General features: G+C 46.6%; 2 protein-coding genes across 2 annotated transcripts in view; one reads left to right on the top strand and one right to left on the bottom strand.

Annotated features, from left to right (window-relative positions):
* Window positions 1–3,694, bottom strand: part of LOC128979425 (serine/threonine-protein kinase PAK 3-like) — a 205,448-nt gene extending 201,754 nt beyond the window's left edge. Inside the window, exon 1 of the mRNA XM_054397638.1 lies at window positions 3,515–3,694. Coding sequence (XP_054253613.1) covers window positions 3,515–3,694 — 180 coding nt within the window. The remainder of the gene's footprint in view (window positions 1–3,514) is intronic.
* Window positions 3,695–11,314: 7,620 nt separating this feature from the next.
* LOC128979424 (adenomatous polyposis coli protein 2-like) lies at window positions 11,315–12,650 on the top strand. Its single transcript, XM_054397637.1, has 2 exons — window positions 11,315–11,698; window positions 11,781–12,650. Exons 1-2 carry the CDS (start codon window positions 11,315–11,317, stop codon window positions 12,648–12,650), a joined length of 1,254 nt encoding a protein of 417 aa, XP_054253612.1.
* The last annotated feature ends 2,158 nt before the right edge of the window (window positions 12,651–14,808 follow it).

Below are 14,808 nucleotides of genomic sequence, written 5' to 3'. Positions count from 1 at the left end.
CATTTTATTCACTAACATAGCAGTTCCACTGCTTGGGTAAAGTGATATTGCTATCCTTACCCACCCAAAATGTGAGAAGAAAACATCAGATTGTGAGTTTGTTAAACAAATAATACAAGCTTTTAGCTTTCTGTTGTCAGCAGTTTCTGTACATGGGACTATTATGTAATGCACTTATGTTTTTAGAATACTTCCATCTCTGTGTGAAGAATTTTGATGACAGCAGAAATGGTTCTCAGTTAAAGGAACTGTTCTGAATGCATGACTTTTGTTAAAATTAATAGCTTTGATAATACTCAGTGAAATACTGCCAAAAAAATGGATGCTCATTTGAATGTAAGTTATTTTCAGGTATCACTGCAAATGAATTGCATTTATTCATCACAACATTTGTAAATTTTTGCTGTAAGTCCTTGTTTCTACCTAGAATTCGAACTTTAGTAAAACTAACCCTAAATAATGTTTCATGATGCAGGGCAGCTTTTGAAAAGCCGTAATAGCTCTATCCTGTTCCTCAGAAGAGTATGAACATTCTGTAACTGGCCTTTGGGAATCACTGAGAGAAAATGGTAATTTTGAAAATGCAGGTTGGGTTCACCTGTTCTACATTGGTAAATTACACTCAATTTTAAAGCTACTGACATCATACTTTTCATAGAAATTGAAGTAAAGCAACAGTGAATAAGATTCAGGATACATCATGTAAACAGAATTGTAAGACCAGTTTTCCTTCAGCTAGATTTCATGTAATTGTGACTGTTCAGTGCTTCACTTAAAGTTTACTTCCAACATGCATGTTAAGTCTCACATAAAATGGATGTAATGTCCCTCTACATCTATCATCTATAATTTAAGCAAGTGAACAAGGACATATTATAACCTTACTGCTTTGAGAGTTTACCTTTGCTATGGCCCTGCTTCTGGACAAATAAAGACATGGTGGGTAATTAAGCACAGAAGAAAATGCATCATTTCCATGTAGAAAAAGGTGCACATGTTCCTGCCTTTTCCAGCTTTGAAAAAAATAATAGTAATAAAAAATGTTTATTTTCCAGCTTCTGGGAATTGGATGTTTAGTAAATGAGCAATATTTTACTAAACTCCCTGCTGGTATTCAAGAGGAACTGCTTCTCTCTCATAAGTTTTTATTCTCTGAAGAACTGAAAAACTAGCTGTTACAGGTTAAGACTGGTGTCTTAATTGTAAGTAAGTTTGTTTACAGAGAATTTGAGAGACTCTTCAAGAGGCTGAACAGAGTAATAAGAGGTATGTTTATTCTGTTCCATTAGTTGAGAAATTCCTAAATAATCTGAGAACATAGCATGTTTCTTGTTCTCTCCTGTTTTTCCCTCTTTGCTGCCTTCTGAACTTTGCCAGACTGATTGTTTGGGTTATTGCAGTGGTGCAGTGCAGCAGGTAAGGCAACGTGGCCTTCGGGCTGCAGTCTGTCCAGGAGGGCTGTCCACTCTGTACAGAGGAATTAGCTGGGCTGTTGTCTAGTTGTGTATGTAAATATATTTTTAATATGTTTATTACCTTTTAAGCATTTATATTTAGTTTGCTTTTGTAAATATTAATTTCATTTTGCTTCCAAATCTGTGTAATGTGGTAATTCTTGAGGTTAATTCCATATCCTCTTTGGTGTCAAACCACCACACTACTTTTTCAAGTCTGCAGTTTCTAAAGACATGATTTATGCTTGCTGAATATTGTTTAACAAAACAGAGACATCTCATAAGTAATTCAAAGTATATGATGAAACATTCACCTCTGTGATGAAAAAGGTATTTGTGTGGTCTGACCTCATTAAGTAGTGACATATACACATACATTTTATGAAACCTCTTTCCCCACCAAGTGATGGTTGGGACGAGGAGGTTGCCTACCACACTGAAAACTGGTACTGCTAGGAAAAACTGAAGGATTTCCACTGGGGAATTGCTGCAGCATGCACAGAAGATATGCAGAACTAAATATGGTGTTATTTCAGTAAACATCGTGATTTGAACTCACAGATACATGCTTATACGTGCTTGTGTTGATTCTCACACAGCATGTCTCATACACTTAAATGCTAAATTGTCTCTATTTTGTCACAAAAATGCAGGCTCTGTTCATGCAGCAATTCATGTACCTCCTGCACAGGTCATTTCCCCAACCAACAAGCCAAGAATGTCACCTCAGGCATGCATTGTAATAGTCCCACCTTCACAAGCTGTGCTAGACAAGGCACCTTGTTCATGACTAGGAGAGCCACAGAACACCAATGTGCCTGCCCTTGGATTTACAGCATTTAAACACTGTTCACTGGTTTCACTCTACTCACAGAGAAACTGTAAGTATAGGCTTTGAATGAATCAAGCATGGTCTCAGTCAAACCCACTGACCTTTAGCTCAACAGAACATTTGTTAAATGTTTTGTTGGAATTGCGGCTGTTCATTTCTCCGTCAAATGGCGCAAGGGGTGTATATGTAAAAGCAGCTGGAATAAGAATGTATTAAATCACAAGATCACAGGATGTTAGGGGTTGGAAGGGACCTCTGAAGACCATCGAGTCCAACCCCCCTGTCAGAGCAGGACCATAGAATCAAGCATAGGTCACGCAGGAACACATCCAGATGGGTCTTGAAAGTCTCCAAAGAAGGAGATCCTCTCTGGGGATCCTGTTCCAGTGCTCTGTGACCCTCTCATGGTGATAATCTCTACCTTCCTCCAAGTAGAAAACTCCGAATTCACTGGAACCCATCCTGTGCATTGTAACGTTCTAAACTAACTCCATTACCTCAATTTCGTTCTACGAACTCCAAGGGAGATGCAACTAAGAATCCCAGATCCCGCACCTTCTCCCCTAGACACCCAAACACACCACCCCTCACCATAGTAGAAATACACGTAGAATCATAGCGAATCAAACCAAGGTATTGGACAGAAATCCTCCAAAGCACTCATCCACTCCGACACTATCTCAACCCAACCCGTAGCCCCTAAGCTGAACCTCTCACCACTTTAACACCATGAGCGCACCCCCACACTCAACCGCTGCCTCAATTCGCAGTGCTTTCTCTTGACAACATACCAGGGCGCGGAACTCGAACTCCAACCACCGAATCCCAATGTTACAATGCTCCCCCAGGGGTTCGAGCCCATTCCAATGGCAATCTCACGTACCCTCCCCCTGGCACAACTCGAGCCTTGATCATCCTCAGTATTCTAGCTGCTGCTAATGAGCCAGTGTGTAGAGAAGAGCGGACCACAACCACCAGCCGCACCTCTTCTGCGCGCGCTACACACCCATTCCCTTCAAATCGTAGATATGCACGCAAAGCATGAGAGTTCACTCTTCCATGAAGCCTCTCCCTATACCATTCTCCACAGCTAAACAACTACCCCCCCCCGCCCTTTCCCTCAGCGCCCAACTCATTCTGACACTCCACCACGGGAGATTTTCTGATTCCGACCTCCATCAACCCCACACCTCACGTCCAAAAGACATATAGATTAACGCCCCCTTACCCTCTCTAGAGACCGCGTTAATCCGAAGTACCCCTCTCCAACATCTTCCTCTCGATTAATTGACAACCACAAGAACGATGAACCACCAGAACCTGGAACACAGGAATTACTCAAGCGGTGTCGAGCGCCTGCGGTCCAGATGACATAAGACAGTGGTAACGTAAACGGATAGAGAATCATCCGCCACACTCTTGTCCTGCAGGCCACACTCTTGCAGCTGCGATCCACAAGCCGCTAGAATATACCATTCCTCGCGGCTACTCCTAGGCCACCTGGGCATCAATTGCTACGGCCTCACTCGCGTCAGCTCCTCACTACCAAACCAGACACCACCAAACCCCAGAGTCCCTATTACATCCAGCACCCTTCGGCATGCTCCCTATCACCCATTTCCCCACGTCCCCCAACTCGAGCGATAACCCTCCAAACGAGCCCTTAGACTTCTGCAATCATCCGAGAGGTTCATCTCTAATAGCCAAACTGAGTGAGCCTAAAGTCAGGAAACACCCTCGAGCACTTAGCCTTGCTTCCAAATCTCATCCCTCAACATATAGCCTAGCAGCCTCCACGCTCCCACCCATACCAGACCAGTCACAGACGATCCCTCTGCTAGCGCCAGCTACCTAAAACCCTCGCACAACAGAACCACAACATACCCCTTAGCTCCTAACTTGGAGTGGTCCACTGCATAACTTCCACTGATGATGGACCACCAATCTCTCCTTATTCATACCAGCATCATCAGTCTAAAGAACTACAGTTTGAAACAAGAATATGGAGACACAAAAGGATCATCGACCAATGGTTCCTGGGACACCACCAGTGACAGCCACCAACTGCGAATGTAGAGCACCATCATCAACAACAACCACCCACTCTCCTGAGGCTCCGCCCCACCACCAGCCAGTTCTCTCTACTGAACCCCCATTCCATTATTCAGAAGTCCGCGCGAAACTATCCTGCGTTCCAACAAGACCTAACCGAAGAAGCTGCCAATACTTTTGCCCAGAGACGACTTCCTTGCGTGTCAGACAGTGTCAAAAAGCCTTTACTGCGCGAGCGAAGTCCAGGTAGATCTACATCCACACCCATCTTCTCAACCACGACCAACCAATTACATCAAGCGCAGTAAAACCCATGATCATATGGAAAGAAGCAGATCAGTTGGTGAGAAGCAGGACCTGCCCTTCCTAAAATCCATTCTAGGCGAGCGGTGGCCACAGATCCCCTTGACCATATCTTACTGTAGGTTCTGATGTGATTGTACTCAGGATGAACCTGTTCCATAAACCTTGCCTGGCACTAGAGGTCAGCTGACAGTCGGAGTATTGTTCCTGGAGTTCCTCTTTTCACAGCACCTTCCTTTGGATGGGGCCATCACCTTGCGCGCTGAATCACACAAAATTGATGCGGCGAGAGTAGATGGCTTCTGGATTGAGCCTCAATCTGCCACCCCCTCCACCTCCCACGACACATCTCAGACAGCGATTGATGGATTCCACTGGCGATCCATGACTTGATGAGGATGCCACCAGCTGCGAGTCAGTTGGTCAGCCAGTCGCCCTTACCTTATATCTCTCCTCACTTTACACACCCCCCCCATGCGCTGCATTACAGGCGCGCGGGCTACTAATACATAGGTCCCCCCCTGGCCTGCCATTCTAGTTCCCAGTTCAGGAGCGCCAGATTGAACCTCGCTGCAGAACAGCCTCGTTCATCAACTTGTTAGAGCAACAAGACTGAGAGAGAGGCGCAACACAGAACGCGCGCGGCGCGATTCTAACTAAAAGAAAACTAACCCATCTGCTTGTCCTTATTCCCATATCCAACATCTTATTGAGAGTTCTCACTAATCCATTCAGTAATTATCATCTCCCACCTCCTACCATCCAATTAAGATGGAACGCGTTGCTCCCTTCGCGCCCTCTCGTATATTCCTGCTTAACTATCTTCTTTTGCACAATTCAATGTATGTAGAAAACATATATTTTTATTCTCTCACTCACCACCAAACTTCTTCACTATAATCGTGCATGGCCAGCTCCACCAAATCATCTCTAAATAGCTTTTGCGCCTCTCTAATATTCTTATTCTCCCTATCATACAACACTCCATTAAAACCCATCCTGTACGTATTGAAACCTACTCCCACCTTATTCTCTTTTTATCTTCCAAACGTCGATCACACCCTCTTCGATCTTTAAGCCCTACCCTTAAATCCTATCTCTTAGATGCTGCCTTGCTATCATCCATTCACAGTCCCTGTACCCACATCCCCTACGATACGGCTCTCCTCCCACATTTCATCCTGGACACACACTGGGGAACAGGCCTCCACAAGTTCTTTCCATCTAAGCGCCAAGGCATAAGATACCGACATCAATCACCCTAACCCTTCCTCGGACATACCACGTACTTTCATTTAAAATGGGACTAATTATTTCCCAACAGGAAACTGACCTCCCGAGTTAGAGATTCCCTTCCGAATACAGCAGCGATACACAACACAATCTCCTGCCCCAAACTTCTTATGAAAGTCCCACAACCTGCAGGATTTCAGCGTAGCGCCTTCCGTAGTCCGCGCGCGCCCCTTCCTGTCGCGTTTCAATGCTGTCTCATCTTGAAAACTCCAAACCTATCTATATTTTCCATGAAGTCACAATATGGAGACCCCACCCGAGGCCCAAAGTCTCAGCGCGATCCCACTTGTGCCAACACAATTACTCCCTACCACCAATATCACCCTTTTCACCTCTTCATATTTCTTTAATACAGAGCAAGACACAAGCAGACAGCCTGCTAACCCCCTGTGATAAGCCGAACATCTCATGCTAAACATCAGCCTGGACCGAACATTAAACCAACCACGCAAGCCTAGCCCCCTCCCATAATACAACCACATCCAGGCGAACCACCATTCTAGACTGCCTCCTTCTCATGGCAGCCTCGTTCCAAATTTCTCCAAGCAACAGATATCTGGCACCTAGAGCGTTCCAGTAAGAGTCAACCAATCTCGTAACCTCTACAACTCATACTCCTATAGAGAGCTACGTTCACCCTGACTCATCAGTCAACCCTTAGCATCTTGACCTTACTCCCCATGCGTCCGCTATACAATAATATCAAGATAGGCCACTCTCTCCCACACCTCTCTCCGAAACCGACCTTACTTCTATCTCCTCCTCCCTCTGTCTCATCCATTCTCGAAGACCTCTTGCAAAACCCTCTCTCTTTGATTACAGCCCAACTATCCAGTCTTGTGATCGTCCACAAAATCACCGCACATCGACGTTTCTGTACGGCAAACAAACATCAAAGTTTTTTTATCCTCACTGTAATCCAAAGACTCCCTCCACTACCCTTGCTTTCTGCGTTTATACCACATAGCACCTCGACTGGTCGATCTTATACATAATCCCATACGCATAGGGATATCATAACAGAAACTTCTCAAGCCTGCGCGGGCTGCTGTTTTGCCCATGTCTCATAGTCCATTATCACACCCTCAGATACCCACCTCACTTTTCTAGGTCTAAAAACACAGTCCATTGGTAACTCAAGCGTCTGTGCTCCCAACTCCCCCTCCCCCACTCAGAGAGCCTTTCGAATTTACAACAGCCCTCTCTTCGCGAATCTGAGACCACCTCAAAGTCAGCTCTAGTATGCCCTAAAGATCTGGCTTATCCATCCCACCACCTCATTATTACATATATACTATATCTACATATATATCAAATATATAAACTAATATCTCAGACATATAATAAATCATAAATAATCATATTTACTCAATAGCCCAACCAATCACAAACTGAACTCCCACGATCACCATCTACACCATCAATCTACACATATCTACAACTACTATAAGCAATCAACTACCATTTAAACAATACTCTACATATAATAGACAAAATATACCTATATATACATGACAATCACATAACCCCCATACATACAAAATCACCAATTTCTCTCAGACAAAACAAAAAAACAATATACTTACGCACATCCTCCTCAAACACACGAACACCCCCAGGCTCCATTCGAAACAGATCCGCCACCCTCCCCCACTCAACGCTCATCAATCAACCACTCGACGAGCGCACTGGCTACACCAAAGCCTCACCCAAATCATCTCTGGAGCATACGACTCTCACTCAGAACCTCCAGTAGATCCCCTGTCACTCTAATCCCGGCCAAACACCCATGGGCGGCAGCTCCCACAATCACACTGCATAAAATGCCCAAAGCTCACTTTTCCAACAACATACATCCTGCCCACCAGGTGCAAAAACTGTTGTGTGCAACACAAGTAATAACATGCCAACCTCAATCTATCTCTTTTGATATCTCAATCTTATTTTCATGAGGCATTCCTCAATTCAAGGTATGGACTCAATTCTCAAGCTGTATAGATAATATAGACTACACAACATTCGCATAAACAAGCTTTTCAAAAACACTGAAACTCTCTCTGGCACACGGAAAATTCTGTCTCAACACATCCGTCTCTTACAGGCCAATATGACAAAAGCCCAACCACTCTAGTATAAAAAAAAAAGTATTCTCTTATCCAGATGTTTTACGAATAACCTTGTCAAATTTTTATGATGTTATGTCTAAGTGTTATAAAATCGTTTGGGCAAACTTCTCGAAGAAACCCCAATCCTGAAATATGCTAGATAATCTGTGGGTGCTAAACCATTCTTTCTCTATCTATTTGTTTTAGAATCTCGATTGCACATAGAAGACACATTTTAATAAGTTAACGCCAAAACCCATCTTGTGACATTCAGCCAAATGTATTTACCTGTCGCCCACCCACAGCGATGATACACAATCATAATGCGATCTAAACAACAACTGAGGATAAAACGAAATATGCGCAACCAACAAGCGTCCGATGAATGTACGAGAAACCCATTCCCACAACTGTTGAAGAAAGTATTCAAAAGGCGCTACAGCATTTTCTCATCAAATTCAAGCCTCTCTGGACACACTTCCATCACTCATAATGAAGAAGATATTAATAACACAACACTGAGTGAAGAAGCACCAAACGCTCGTCTCCACACCATCAGCTATATTAACAAAAAAGTTTGAATTCTTCGCTAACACAAATAAAGCAACTTCTTCAGCGCAGCTAAACTGCAACAAGAAGAACCATAACCAATCCCCTTCACCAAAAGAAACCACCCAATTAAAACAGACCGCGTCTGAGTACACACACACAACGTGAGAGATCGCAGTTGCTCCTACCCACACCAAGAATTAAATCTTCACACTCTTGAATCATTTTAAAGATGGCAACAATGAGTTACATCTTTACTTTAAGAACATACCATCACAACTGAGCAAAAGGATAAATGCGACACACTACAACCAACTTCACTCTTCCTTCTATTCTTCCAATAGCAGCAAAAGACTACCATTTTCAACCAGAGATTCTTAATTAGATCAGCAGCGTCTACACAAACAATAACAATCACAGCAGTCCACTGTCTTTCCTTTCTTTTCCTAAACTCATACCAAAAAGGAAGTACAACACCCTTTCAAAGCCCCTTTCCAATTAAAGAGCTAATGGGTGCTTTAAAATATGCTTTTAGATTAGCACTTCATTCCCCAGAGCATAAAAGTCTCATCAGCTTCGATTTTTATACAGAGACCTAACTGAATGGCCAGCAGTACAGAAACATTTGGCTTGCTGCACAGTGCTGTTCCAGCTCTTCTAAAAGCCAAGTATCTCCAAGTGAAAGGAAACAGCAAGCTTGTCATGCCACAGTAAGGTTCAGCATCCCACTGTAGAAGCTTCCTTTGTGATTTATAATAGACGTATACACAATGCATTGGATTGGTCATCAAAAGTGAGATTTGACTAGTGAGTTGGAGAGTTCTTAAGGTTTTCTGTTGCTTGATCATTTGATGAAGTTCCATTTAGTCATCCACTTTCCTTGAGTTTCAGCCTTGAATTTAATGTAAAGTTTAAGTGACATTTATTTTTCAAATTTCACTTACAGCACCTCCTTACTTTGAAACCAACCCTGATGGGTACAGTGAGAGCCCTAGTATTTTCCTGTTTCTATTTCTAGCCTGTAGTAATTCAGTCTCTGTATAGCTATCCTGCTTTATCTTCCACTTAGAGAACACTCACGAGGTGGCAGTATCCAGGAGAGACTCCCATTTATCTTGTTGTCTTGTTGGAGTAGATGGAGTGCTTTATCTTGCTGTTTTATAAACCTTCAGAAAAATTACACTTAATGGGCAAATCTTAGATACTTCTATATGCAGTGTAAAATTTACACTAGGTATGAAAACATCAGTGTAATTTCCTCAGAACAGTGAACTCTTTGCATTACTAGCACTCAACAGAAAACATGGTAATGTTTTCTGATTTTCTTTTTAAACTAACTACAGCTCAACAGCTGGGTCCTTGTAGTAACTGACAGCTCTGGATACTCTGTTTGAGACCATTTGCAGATCTCTGGAGCATGTGATCAACAGCTTCAAAAAACGGTTTTACTCCAAATTGAAGTCAATGAGCCAATTGTTTCTGAATTCAGATAATAGGTTCCCAATGGGGAGTTTAACTTTATGAAAGGAGGTTTACCAGGTTATCATATATTGCTGCTGCTTCTCCATATTTTGCAGGAATTCTTGGTCATTTTATTATGGGTTATTCCTTCCAAACGTTTCTCTTCAATTCTAAGATATTCCATATGCTGTAGTGTAAGCCATAGCTCTGTGAAGATAAGCTGCATGACATGTGATTCTGGATCAGCAGTGCTTCCTTTTACTGATGAGTGCCTTACATGTGTTACAGCACTGCCAGACACAGAGCCAAGGTCGAGATACTGCACTTTAGCTTTGTATTTATTACTGGCTGATGGCAGCTAGCTGCTATTCTTTGGTATTAGCACCCTTATTCAAGCAGCTTATGCTAGAGGTGGAGGCAGAACAGGAAGTCTTGATAGCACTGAAAAGAATACAGAAGCTGACTATACAAGTTGAAGGAAGAACCTTCTGCTGCAAAGAGAACAGTTTTCTTATCTCTTTAAGTGTGGCTACCAGGGCTACTGCTTGGGGATACTCTTTAGAAAAAAATAAAACCAACAACCTTGGAACAAATATTAGCAGTAAAAGAACAAACAAGTATGTTTCCTTCATGCTAGCTTAAGCCTTCCATTGTCAACAAAACTTGTATCTCAGCTTTGAACAATGTGGTTATGTGCATTTTCATTTACCTTCTACCTTGCTATGTTAGGTAAAAACACGCAAACTGAGTGTCTAGGCTTGTGATGGGACAGTGCCAAAAAAAATTATCAACTTACAGGTATTACTTTTATTTGTGACTTTCGTGTCAGTGTTCCAACTGGTAAGAGAAAGTCCTTAAATGTGCCAATTTTTCATGAGTTTTATAATACAGGTTTCTGAGGATAGCAGCCTCCAGCTAGGTTTCTATGGATAGGGATGTGATTTGCTGCTGGTAAGAAAAAAAATTAAAAAGAAATAAGAGATCACTCTTACGAATCATCTTAGGAACTGGCATTGCTGCTCCTAAATAACTCAATAGAAAACTGACACTCCACATCCTTCACTGAAAACCGCATTAAATGCAACTATTTCAAAGCGTGCAGAGGACAGAAAGCGGTGTACTAAGTTCTGGAAACCCATTTCTGCAAAATAAGAGAGGAGTTGGAGTAGCAGCCGCTCTCTCAGCAGCACACACATGCCAAGCAGGTGGCGAAGAGGCCGGAGACACCCTCACACCACCGACGCAGCCGAAGTCCTCTCCACAAGATGGTCTTGCGGAGGCCTCGGACGCGGCCACCTGCCAACAAAAGGCCGAAGGGTGACGGTCACTGCTTCGCAGCCACCGCCACCCGTTCTGCAAAGAGCTGCCGGGCGCAAGCGGTCACCCGCCGAGGAGTGAACACCCCTCACTCCATCATGCCGCAGAACACTGCCGTCCTTTCTCCTATCGCCCCTACCCCGAGCGCTCGACTCTGCCTTGAACGGTGCCGTCGGGCAGTGACCGGGAAGGTCCCAACGCGGCCCCCCCGGGCGCGAACCAGCGCTCTCCCCCGCCGCACCGCCCTGCAAATGGCCGCTCAACTGCGCCAGTCTCCCCCTCTTCTGCACACTCGCTCCCGGCTCCCAGGAGAGACACACCCCCGAACCACGGCACCCCACGGAGGATAAGGGGGAACTCCGTCCTCCGCGCCGCGGTACTTCCTCGATCTTCCGGGAAGCGGCGGGGCGGTAGCAAAGGTGGAAGAAGGGGATCGACCGCGCCGCCGCCCGCACGGGGAAGGCAGGACAGCCGGCGAATCGCTGGGGTGCGGATGCCCCCTCCTCACGGCGGGGGAGGGCTGACGGGCGCCCGGCCGGCTGCCTCCCTGCAGCACGGCGGCAGGCAGAGGAGCGGCTGCCGGAGCTGAGGACGCTTCTCCGCAGCCCGACAGAGACCAGGGCGGGGGGCTCGGACGCCCCCCCGCCCCCACTCTCTGCGCTCCCACTTCTGCATACCCGCTCTGCCTTGCCGAAGTGCTGCCGCCGCCTCGGCGGTACTCGCCAGTGTGCGAACCGCCGCGCGGAAGCAGCCGCTCCGCCTCTGACAGAGACGCCCCCCCCTCCACCCGCCCGCCTGCCCGCCCGCCCTCACCTCGAGCTGGCGCTGCCTCCCCGCGCTGCCAGCCCTGCCGCCTCGCCCGCCCGCGCGCCTGCCACCGTACCCCTGGTTCCGGGCCCCGCCGAGGGGGCAGGCGGCCAGCCCTCGCCACCCGCCGCCGGGCTGCGGCTGCCGCGCCCCTCGCTACCCTCCACCCCCCCAATACCCGCCGCAGGGAAGGGGCAGCGGCGACTGCCAGGCGGGAGGAAACGAGAGGAGCTGCCGGTAGCGCAGGCAGCGCGCTGCGGCTGGGTCTCCGGGGATGGACTGGGCTTCGCCCTCCGATACAGCCTGCCCGCGGAGAGGAGGGCGTTGACTGGCCGCCCAGCCCGCCAGGGAGGAGAGGCACCCCCGCCTTCGCCGCGGGGCCGGAACGACCCTGCTCACGCCCGGTTAAATGTCACGGCTCCTCGTCTGCTCCCCGCCGCCGCCCCGCGCGTCGCTCACCTCGGGAGGGGGCTGTGAAGGTGGCGGCAAGAAGCAGCCCCGGCTGCGGCGTACCCCGCCGCCGCTCGCCGTAAGGGAGCGCCCCGGCAGACGCCAGGTAAGCGACAGGGGCAACCCTCCTGGTGCCGTCGGGGGTGGCGGCCGCGGGGAGCCCGCCCGTCAGGGCATAGTAACTTTCGGGGGGCGTGGGGAGCGCGGAGGCTGTCGCCCCTTGCCCCGCTGCGGGTCCCACTTGGGAGGGGACTGATGGGAGACGAGAGGCCGCGGGACGGGGCTCAGCGAACCCCCAGCCACACTCCCGGCCCGGCCTGGGCCTTGGACCCCGCGAGTGAGCGGCGGACGACGCTGCCCGTCTGGCGGTGGGGCGAGGGGGTTTTGCGTGCCCTAGTCAGGGGGTAGAGGGGGGAGCGTCGTGTTCAGCATCACATCCCCCCCTGGGGGTGAGAACTTCCCCGCCGGACCGGGAGCCGTGTGATGGGGGGTAAGAGTCCTCTGGGGGCTCTAAGCGACATGGCATAAACAGAGTAGCCCTTTGTCGCCAGCGCAGAGGTGTTTCCACACCTGTGCCCGCTGCCATGGTGGATGTGCTCACTGGAGTACGTGCATTAGTAAAGTGGGGCTTTGGGCGGGGGACACACACGCACACACACAACATGGTCAAGACACACAGTTTTACCTTCTTCAAACCAAATTGGCAGTACGTCCGGTTTAAAGGAGCATCTTGGAGTACATGCAGGTGCCCCTGAACGTACCTGTCAGAAAAACAAAGGCAAGAAAACCACCTGCCCTTATATCGTTTGACTAGCCTTTTCAGTCTAAATTACAGGCTTTTTCAAGTCCTGTCCCATAGCTGCTGGAGAAGAACATCAAACGTTCTTAAGCATTTTCTGCTGTAGCTTTTCTGTACCAAGCAGAGAACTGCAGTGCTTCCTCATTATACGCTGCTATGTCGAAACGCTGTTCTTTCAGAAGACCTTCTCATTTAAGACGGAAAATGTCTGAGTGTTTCAAAAATAAATCATATTTGAAGTTGCATCGCTTGCCAAGTGATGGGTGGGGGGTGTGGGGAGGGAGGGAAGGAGCACACGGGTTTTTTATGGCTTTGTCATGAAAATGAGCCATGCAATCTCTATTTCAGTCAAAACTACAGCACTTGGGGAGTGGAAGTGAAAATTAGTTCGTGTAATGCTCAGGGAGGAAAGCCATGACTTGTGAAGCATGCACCCAGCAGTTCTGAAGCCTTACCCCACTTCCTACAGTGATGCATCTGGGATTGAGTGGTCTCCAATGTAAAGTGTGTCTAAGAAGATTTCACCTGAAACTGCTACATATACCCTGAAAGAAGTATATAGCATTTTATTCATCCATCACGAACAACAACAGCTGTGTCCACTTGGAAAAAAAAATCCAATAGGATGGTGGGGGAGAAGGATAGACTTTCCTGAGTTTCTACCTTTTAGTGTGAAAACCACACAATTAAAAGAGCAGGTCAGTGTCCCTCCTGTATGCAATCAGTAGTTCCGTTAGGGGATACACCCTTTCCGGGAAGTGCTTCCCTGTAAAGGTGAGGCTGCAGTGTGGTCTACTTTGCTACGTAGACACATCGCTCTGTTCCTACTCCTATTATGTACATGTAAATATTATAGTCAAAATATAATTCGGGATTTTTCCTTCAGATCAGCACTTCAAGTGATTGACTCTTCAGCTACTCTGCCACTTTCTTACTTTTGTTACTCGAAATGTAGTGATTTTGACAGTAGTTAATCTGTGTGCAAGAGAACAGTGATATGCCTTTTAGGTACACACTATATCCCTGAAAACTGTTTTTACTGCTCTAAATTCCCTATTGAGGAAGCAGGAATAGCACCTATGTATGATCAGGATCAGGTATGATCAGCTACATACGAACAGTGTGGTTTGGTAGTGTGAGATATCAGGGATTCTTTTTTTTTTTTTTGTTAACTGTTCTAGAATCCAGGCATTCTGTGAAAGGGCTCTAGGTGGAAATGTTATCCTGTGTAGTAGCAGCAAGAGGTGAAGGAATACAAAGTATTAGAGAAGCTTGTCAGTTTAGACAGCTGTCCACAAGTACTGTGATTAGTCCTGTGTAGGCATGCCACTGTGAATTAATACCTTGGATTTGGGTATCCTGCAGTTAAGAAAAAAAGACCCAAGT

The sequence above is a fragment of the Indicator indicator genome, chromosome Z, assembly GCF_027791375.1.
Source record: "Indicator indicator isolate 239-I01 chromosome Z, UM_Iind_1.1, whole genome shotgun sequence".
Lineage (NCBI taxonomy): Eukaryota > Metazoa > Chordata > Aves > Piciformes > Indicatoridae > Indicator > Indicator indicator.
Note: the sequence above shows the minus strand (reverse complement) of the source record. Positions and strands in the feature narration are given on the sequence as shown.

Bases quoted from the DNA above. Each gene is read 5' to 3' on its own strand.
- LOC128979424 (XM_054397637.1), top strand. From the start codon at position 11,315: ATGGTCTTGCGGAGGCCTCGGACGCGGCCACCTGCCAACAAAAGGCCG. The intron at 11,699-11,780 runs GCACCCCACGGA...GCGGGGCGGTAG, and splicing joins AGACACACCCCCGAACCACG to CAAAGGTGGAAGAAGGGGAT.